Source organism: Stegastes partitus, unplaced genomic scaffold (assembly GCF_000690725.1).
Source record: "Stegastes partitus isolate 25-593 unplaced genomic scaffold, Stegastes_partitus-1.0.2 Scaffold1645, whole genome shotgun sequence".
NCBI classification, from domain to species: Eukaryota; Metazoa; Chordata; class Actinopteri; family Pomacentridae; genus Stegastes; species Stegastes partitus.
This window is the reverse complement of record NW_007579376.1, coordinates 12,502-21,704: the sequence shown is the minus strand read 5'-3', so window position 1 is coordinate 21,704 and position 9,203 is coordinate 12,502. Positions and strand designations below refer to the sequence as shown.

Genomic DNA, 9,203 nt, shown 5'->3' with positions numbered 1-9,203 from the left:
AGTGACAGTGACATAAATAACTAAAGAAAATGATGGTGAGATACTTAAGATCTTAGAAGGAATACATATTTTGTGCATTTTCCTTAAAAGCTCGATGTGTCTCACGCACGCTCGTCTCTCCGTCCACATGCAGCAGGAGCTGGTGTACTACACCCTGAGCCGTGCTCCTGGCAGCGGCCACACAGCAGCGCTCTCAGTGCTGCTCCAGCGTTGTAACGAGGTGCAGCAGTGGGTCATGTCAGAGGTGCTCATGTGTGTGTCGCTTAACAAGAGAGTGCAGCTGCTCAAGAAGTTCATCAAGATCGCAGCTCAGTAAGAACACATTATGACATAAACACAAACTAAAATGGACTGATCACACACATGACCATTTCTCCCATTTCTCCTCATTTTAATATTTGTCACCTTTTTTTTTTTCTCCCCCCGCTTTACATTTAGCTGTAAAGCCCAAAGAAATCTGAATTCTGCATTTGCCATCATCATGGGTCTTAATACAGCTGCTGTCAGCCGTCTCAACCAAACTTGGGAGGTGAGTGTGTGTGTGTGTTGTTGCATTTAGTCTACTTAAGCATATGCTTTGTATTTTTAAATCCAGTTCTGACCAAACACCCTCCTCTCCTTCAGAAATGTCCAGGGAAGTTCAAGAAGCTTTTCTCAGAGTTGGAGCTCATCACGGTGAGACTTGGAGAACAGAGACAGAGAAACATGCAGAGCTTGAAACGTGCTCCTCTTCTGATTTCATGATCAGAACTTTAAATCTCTCCTCCTCTTCCAATCCTTTTCTTCTCTTCTGCTTTCTCTCTTCCTCTGTCTCTCTGCAGGATCCATCTCTGAACCACAAAGCCTATAGAGAAGCCTTCAAGAGGATGAAACCTCCTAAGATCCCTTTCATGCCTCTTCTGCTGAAAGGTATCCTCTCTAAACCCTCCACACACATATAAAATACTGAATGACAACTTACCATGCCTGTCTACTCCTCTTAGATATCACTTTTATCCACGAGGGAAATAAGACTTTCCATGACAACCTGGTCAACTTTGAGAAGCTGGTGAGTTTAGTCAGTTCTGAAATGTCTCCCAGTGTTTGAGTTTGCGCCTCAATCGAAATGTGACATTTAAGGATTTTTTTTCTAGACGTCTTGTTTTTAAGCGAAGGATAAGAAAGACGTGTGGTATTGATGATATCGAGGTCATGATATCTGGATGTTTGTTTTATCTTAGAGGCTGTGGCGTTTGGTTTTGTGGTGTATTTTGTAGTCGAGGAAGCCGTCCTCTGCCATGGGAATGCACCGTATTACAGGCTCGCTACTCTCGAATGGGCTCAGGTGGTAGAGCGGGTTGTCCACTAATTACAAGGCTGGTGGTTCGGTCTTCTGCTCCTCCTCAGGGGCAAGACAGTGAACCTGAAGCTCTGATTGCAGATTGGAGTGGCTGATAGTAACTGAAATCAAGTTTCAGTTCAATATTTGCTCTGCAGTAGATTTAAAATGTGTGACGGCACGAGACACTGTCAAGTCTAAAGGAGGATGGCATGAATGTGCAAAACCATTGACTCAACAAGTCAAATCTTGGCTCAAATGGGTTTGAAATCAAAGCGATTAATTGTTCAGCCCTTGTAGGGAAGCGCTGCCTAAGTGCACACTATTCACCACTTTATCAGTACAGGAAACTTAAAATACAAAGCACAGTTCACATTAGTAGTAAAGGTCTCGTTGAGCAGGAGGCAGTGACCTCTTACGTGTCAAGGTGTTGTTTCTTACAGATTTGTCAACAGGCTGACTGATTAAAAGCTGAGACTGAGCTCCATATTGTCATGCTTTCTTTTGGACTGCTTTTCTGCATTACTAAAAGTCAAACTGTTGCATATTTCCATCAAAAAGAAAAGGTCAGGGTTCAGTAGGTGACAGCTGAGGCGGAAGTGTTGCCTCAGTTGTATTTGTATTGCAATACAGTCTGCCCAAAAATATCACGTCTTGACAATTTCATATTGCGCTAATGCATCGTGTCTTCTCCTAACACAACAGCATATGATCGCAGACACAGTGAGAATGATCCGTCACTGCCAAAGCGACCAACCAGGTGAGTCTTCTCCTTTCCAAGTGAATTTAATTGGTGCACATGATCCAGTCATCACAAATTAGAGAGACGTCTCAGCAGTGAAAGCTCTTCTGGTTCATTGTCTGAACAAACTGTTAGTGTTGATGACATATTGACGTTTTCACTGTCGGGAATCTACCGCCATCTGCAGTTCAGTTAGTGTACTACACCCCATTCTCTCACTCAGTTTTCGCTCTCAGTTTCTAAGCAACCATTTCCAGACAGTCTTTTATTTGCTTCATGTGGCCATAATACAGTCTGTTTGTATTAAATGTGTGTGTGTGTGTTCTCGAGTCCACCAGAAAACTCTTGTTTGACTAACGCACGTGCTTTGCGTCTGTCTCTCAGGCAACGAGGTAATTGGGGTCGACAGTGCCGAGGTGAGGGCGAGCGTTCACTACCTGCACATCATCGACAATCAGCAGACGCTTTTTGAACTGTCACACAAACTGGAGCCACGCGCCTAAACACACAAATAGGTGCGCGCTCCAAAACAAAGACACAAAAACACACTGGATGCAGCACGGCGGAAACGCTGCCGCTGCGTGACACGGAGGACGCTTTGTACAGCAAAAATGTCAAGAAGCAGCGGTGCCAAATGGACGATGAAGTGCGCTCTGACAAAAACCCATGAAGACGCAGCTGTGGTCTGCCTGTTCTTTAAAGGCTCTCTCGCACTGAACATGTGCTTATAGAGGATTTAAAAACTCGCCCTGTGAACTTTCTACAGGAACCGAATCTGTGCAGCAGGACGGAGATTTGCCAAACGGAGACAGAGAGCAGACGAGGCTGTAATTAGTTTGTACAGTATCTATTGGACTGAGTATGCCCTTGTTTCGTTCTTGTGATTTGGTTATTTATGAGCCTGTCCAGCAGGTGGAATGTTCCTTTATTTCTGTCAGAGTCTCGTCTCACCTCCTGAAGGTCAACAAGGACTTGATAGCCTCCTCATCATTTCAATGACAAACACAAAAACATCTGTAGAGGAATTTGATTTCTTTATAACCTTTTGTGCACCACAGACGGTCTGACATAATTTCACCTACATAGCACATATTTGCCGAGTGATACATGTATATCCAGGATTACATGCTGTAGTTATTTATGTCTATGATGCGGAGCTGTTTTCGGTTATTGTGTAAGCTAGCACTTCACATACCTTTTGCTTTCAGCTGAATCTATACAGCCACAGTGTGTGCAACATTAACAATGTCTTGTACCTGGCATGTGAAGGAAGCATTGTGAGGGGGTTTCGCTGACTGACTGTGACATTTGAAACACTAAAGCTCTCCTCAACATGCCACGGTTTGAAAAATAACGAACACTTAATGCTTTTTCTTTTCATTTTTAAGTCCTGGTTGACTTTTAGCCCGACGCTTCTCATGCACTCCTCTCTCTGATGTTTTTGTGTGAATAGATACTGATCATTTTACGTTGTATATAATATGGACCTATACATTTTTCAGTGCCAAATGTCACGTCGAGTCTTGCAGCACAGGTGCGCCGCTGAGTTCTTGGTTTGTTTAGGAATCGGTGTCTTTTTTTTTTGTCACAGAGTCTGATTTCCTTGAACAAGCGGTGGTTTGACGTCTCGTCCTTGATCATGCAAAGCCGATCTGACTCCTCACAGACGTGAGACATTATGATGACTGAGTTCAAGGTGTGCGATTGTATCCCACGTCGGGTTGCTATGGAAACACAGCCCCACCATAGAGTTACCTTTCTTTTTTCCCTCTCTTTTTGTTGGGTTTTTTTTTAGTCCTTGAGGTTTATTGTGCTAACAAGTCAAAGTACTGCACAGCAGAAGTTGAAATAACAGCTTTATTCCACAAAATTATGCCGACGAGGAGACTTGGACTGACTGAAAAGACCACTTCATTCACAAGTGGTCTCGTGGATACTGTCTGTAAGATCTGACATAGACCAATGGAAGCACAAGGACACAGATTTCCTCCAAAATTTCTCACTAGAAATTCAATCCATAAATCGTTCAGCGCTTTAACTGCGGTTCTCTTCAAAACAAAGCCTTTTTGAATCATTTCTCAGATTGTGGCAACATGTTCTTGTCGGCACGGCCACAAGATGCCAAAGCATCTATTTGTTATTCAAATTACTGAGCGACCAGTCAGACAATTATCACTGTGGCTCACTGTGTAGTCGCAGGACAGAAGTGCAGCATGCGATGAAGGGAATTATTCAGGAATTATGATGAATACAAATTAAGGCAACAACCATGCTCGGCAGACCTTAACCGTGTTTTTCCTTTTTTGTTTTTGTCCTCTCTCTGTTCATTCCTAGCCGGTCACTTCAGGGCTGCGTTTCTGCTGCTGAGTAGGAGAAAACATCCAGCGGGGATATTCCTAAATATTACATAGTAATGCATGTGTTGCATTGTTTGGATAGTTAGAAAGCATGGAGGCGGGATGAAGTGCAATACAGTAGAAATGTTGCCACAAGTGTCCTTCATTCATCATCATTTCAACACTTTCCCGTTCAGAGCAGATCAATTAAAACGACAAGAGTTGAGCTAAATTTCCCAGATTGTTGTAGTGCCAAAAGCAGCTTTGGTTCACTGAAAGGAAAAAAAAATCAAAGATGGCAAAGTGTTGAATCACTTTAAACCTGATTTTTGTGCTATGAGCAGCTTGTAACTGCATTTAAAAGAACTCTAACTACTCACCTACACTTTGTATAGTCGCTCTCTGTTAATCTGTATTAAACTGAGATCTTACTTTAGCCATTTCCATGTTATGTGGATGTAAAATCTAAACATACTAAAGAATTCCAACTAACAATGACTTTTGCTGAAGGACCAGTAGCTGTCCTGGTTGATGCTTTACAGTGAAGCATTTGGCTAAAACAGTCCAAGTGGCACCAGTGGCAAAGTGTTTAACCTAAAGTTTCCTAACATTCGTTCACTACTGGTCTCACCGAATAATGCTGTAGCATCATCAGCAGCAGCAACTTCGGAGTGTAGTGAATAAAGCCACGCTGCGTTTTATTGTTTCTGCAAAGAGGAACGCTGTGTCATTTCGTCTCTTCGAAACACTATTTTAAAGATGCTTCCTGTGAAACCAAGCCGGTGATTCTTTGACTGCTGGAGCTGCAAAGTCAGAGCCATGATCTGTTCACATTCAGTGTCATACGAAGGCCTTGTGGTAGTCATTTTTACTATCAACCTGTAAATGATGCACACACACACACACACACACACACCTTTGCTTACTGTGTTCAAAGAGCAGAATACTTGTTCTATTAGTTATTTATTGTAATATATTATTTATGTACTTCACTGGTGACAAAATGTTTCGGTTTCTGTGCCATGTTCAGAGATACAGCCATGTAGAAGTGCACACATGAGACGAAAAGACGTTTTGTGGTTTGAAGCTGCAACCCTGGAATGTAGAAGTGCTTGTGTTTTGTGGCCACTTGAGGGCAGCACAAGAGCGGCTCGGTGCGATTGGCGCTTTCCGCTGCTGTCGGAGGCGGTAAATTGAGAGAAAAACCAACGGGAGGCTGTATTGGGCGTCCTAACAGACATTTGTCACGAGTGTGTAAAGTTAAGTTGTTTTTTTTTTTGTTTTTTTTTTAAGCAGTGTTGTTTAAAACCTGTTTGCATGATGAAACAAAAACAAACAAACAAAAAAATGACACAAAGTTCACAATGCAAGAGAGGACATGTTGAAGGCTTTGTACTATTGTAATATTGTTGATGTGTAAATATATGCCTATGTTTGGTATGTTGGTATTATTTATCTGTTGTAAATGAAAAAAAAACAAAACACACACACAAAAAAAAAACGTTAACCACAAAGCAATACGTCTCCCCTCGTGTCCCCTCACCCCGCGGACAGCTGAAGTCACACGTCTTTTCTAAAGCTGCGTTTTACTATGTCAAAAAAAATTTTACTGAAAAATGAATAAATTATAGGTTTTATGTGACATCTGCAGGCGAGTTGGTGGTCTTATTCTGGCTTACATTCTGTGATGTTGTGAACGGCTGCCAATGATACGACACCCAGTTCAGACGCCCTCTCTGAAGGATGGAAAAGAAAGCAGCCTCTCAGCTGCGTCTGATAGATATTTTTTGGCTTTATTAGATAGGACAGAGAGAGAGAAGAAAGTAGGAGCAGAAGAATGGGGGAAAGACCTGCAGCAAAGGGTCATGAGCAGGACTCAAACCCATGACCGCTGTGTCGAGGACTGTAGCCCCTAAACACGGGCCACCAGCTCAACCAGGTGAGCTATAGTGGCCCCCCCATCTGATAGATCCTTGTTAACGTGAATTAGTGCAGCTCGTGTAATCTTTGACTTGGACACAAAGATGATCCTCTTTTTGTTTGTTTGATTTGGCTCTGAGTGCTGTGACTCTTTCAGACGACCATGAACTGGAGCTACAGCGTGGTGACGGCCTCATGCTCTTCTACTTCACAAATCCAATGGGTTTATATTTATTTTTCCACATAAAGCTCAAATTTTATCGTCGTCAAATACATGTGATCAATGCTATTGTGCCAACTATGCAGACAGTCTCTTTGAAGCATGTGGAAAAAAAGGAAGTGTTGCCTTTACATTCTGAAACCACATCACTGACCTCCACTGCTCCTAACAACAGCAAATTCACTGATCTAGTTTTGAAGGGATTATTTTTCTAAAACTAAGCAAAAACAAATGGATAGTAAGTGATGAAAGCAAACTGCACATGCACTAAATGGTCACCATATTGTACTTATATTGCGTTTTCTTTCCTCTTAGCAGTTCCAAAGTGCTTCGATGACTCTCGCCTGCCGTCAGGAGCAACATGCAGGCCACTTTCGTTTGATGCTTCAGTTCTGCAGATAAGCTCTTATATGATACAATAAAGATATAAATCCACACAAAAACAAACAATAAAGCTCCAACTAAACGTGCCACAACTCAACAACTGTTAATGAATAGTAAATGTATATGACTTCTCCTAAAGTTCCTTTATTATTTCTGAAGTCCTGGCTGATTTTGAGCCAACACACGTGGAAGGGGAAGGTGAGGAGAGGAATATTCATTAGTCGCAGTTTGTAACTTCAGCACTGGATGCCACTAAATCCTACACACTGGTCCTTGAAGGCCTGTTTGAAAAATAAGAATAAAATCAACTCGTTTAAGGTTTTTGAAGGAACATGAAAGAGAAGTCCAGTTGATTTCTACTGAAGCTCTTAAGAAAAGAACTCATACATATTTAAACCCCTCTCCTCATCTCTCCTTCCGAGTGCATATGAGAATATTTGGTGGCCACAAAAATGCAAAAGGTCAACGCCAACCAGGTGGACGTGGCTGGAAGGATCCTTTGCTGTGATTGGTGGTTAAGGTTAGCGCAGGTTGGTGTATTCAGGGTAGGTTGAGGTTTTCAGAGTGAAGGTAGGTTGGGTCACACAGCAGAGTTGATCCAGTTTACCAATCCTCTCTACAGTCTGTAAAACAGTTGAAAAGTCCTGTGTGGAGTGTAGTGCAAATAATAATGTGCAACAAAAGAGTACAACAGAGTGTGCAAAGGGCAATTTCAAAGATGGAACCAGATGTTACAAGGCAGAGAGGGCTGAGAGCTCTCTGCCTGCCAGGGGTGATGAGTTAAACAGGGTTAGTACATGTGGCAGGAAAGACTTCCTGTATCTGTCCTTGTGGCAGCGGAGCTGGACCAGCCTGCTGGAGAAGCTGCTCCGCTGCCTGTCCAGCAAGGGGTGAAACGGGTGGTCAGGGTTATCCAGGATGGACAACAGTTTAGTTAAAGTCCTCCTTTCCACCACAGCTTCAAGACAGTCTGGTTTGCAACCAATCAGGGAGTTGGCTGATCAGTAAGTTCGGTCTGTACTTATCACCGGCTCTGATGCTGCTCCCCCAGCAGACCACTGCAAAGTACAGGGCGCTGGCCACAGGCTGGTAGAAGACCTCCAACATCCTGCTGCATACGTTGAAGGATCTCAGCTTCCTCAGAAAACAGAGTCTGCTCATCCCCTTCCTATAAACAGAGTCAGTGTTGGTCCTCCAGCTCAGTCTGCTGTTGAGGTAGACAACCAGGTACTCCTCCACCATGTGCTCACCCAGGATGTGCAGCGGCTGTGTAGCTGTCCACTTCTTCTGGAAGTTGATCACCATCTCCCTGGTCTTGGCCACATTGAGATGCAGCTAATTCCTAGATAAGACAAGATGAGCTTTATTTGTCACACACTGATACACGGTACAATGTGCAGTGAAATGTATTTTGTACCAGCCTCCAGTTTCAATGAAGAAGAAAATAAAATAAAATAAGTGTTAAAGAAGTATATATACTTTTTGTGTACATACACATGTGCACATACAAGTAATAATCAAATAAATACAGCAAGTGGAACACTGTTGTGATATATAAGGTGCATATGTAAAAGGTGCCCGTGTATATTGCACAGTCCGGTTTTAAAGCTCAGAGTTGAGCAAACGGATAGCCTGAGCAAAGAAACTCTTCTTCATTCTCTCAGTGGCAGTCTTTAGGCAACAATAGCGTCGACCTGACGGCAGAAGGGAGAAGAGAGAGTTTCCAGGATGGCTAGGCTGCTTCAGGATCTTCACAGTCCTTGACCTCCTACTAGACCACTCTACAAAATCACCCACCAGAGTTTCCTAAACCCTACAAATTGAATCTTAAAACAACGTTGCTTGAACAAATGTAACTTTACAGTTACTTTACTCTTGAGACACTGACTGACAATAATTGAATGCAACCTCCTGAGGGTTTCTTCTCCACCACTGCCTTGAACAACAGAACACAAGACAATCATCACAATGACCTGCTCTTCTGCTGCTCTAAAACATAAAAACAATAAAAACAAACCATGAAACATGAAAACAAGTGGATTTAAAAAACCCATTATATCACCTTTAAACCACAAATATCTTCTCTTCTCAAGTGCTTACTTTTACAGTGATGAACTCTGACACTTTCAGGAGAGTTTTACTGTTTGTTTGTTTTTTCTGGGGAATTATATTGTATCATAAAAAGACTTATCAGCAAAATTGTAGTATCAAACAAGACAGGCTTGCAGAGAAGGAACAATAAGAAAGAAAGAAAGAAAGAAAGAAAGAAAGAAAGAAAGAAAG

The 9,203-nt window shown here is 42.4% G+C and overlaps 1 protein-coding gene across 1 annotated transcript in view; it reads left to right on the top strand.

Annotated features, from left to right (window-relative positions):
- Positions 1 to 6,044, top strand: part of rapgef5a (Rap guanine nucleotide exchange factor (GEF) 5a) — a 50,825-nt gene extending 44,781 nt beyond the window's left edge. The window contains exons 20-26 of the mRNA XM_008301234.1: positions 134 to 312; positions 439 to 529; positions 625 to 675; positions 822 to 909; positions 984 to 1,048; positions 2,024 to 2,078; positions 2,445 to 6,044. Of these exons, the coding sequence (XP_008299456.1) occupies positions 134 to 312; positions 439 to 529; positions 625 to 675; positions 822 to 909; positions 984 to 1,048; positions 2,024 to 2,078; positions 2,445 to 2,563 (648 nt within the window). The 3' untranslated portion in view covers positions 2,564 to 6,044. The remainder of the gene's footprint in view (positions 1 to 133; positions 313 to 438; positions 530 to 624; positions 676 to 821; positions 910 to 983; positions 1,049 to 2,023; positions 2,079 to 2,444) is intronic.
- Positions 6,045 to 9,203: the final 3,159 nt, after the last annotated feature.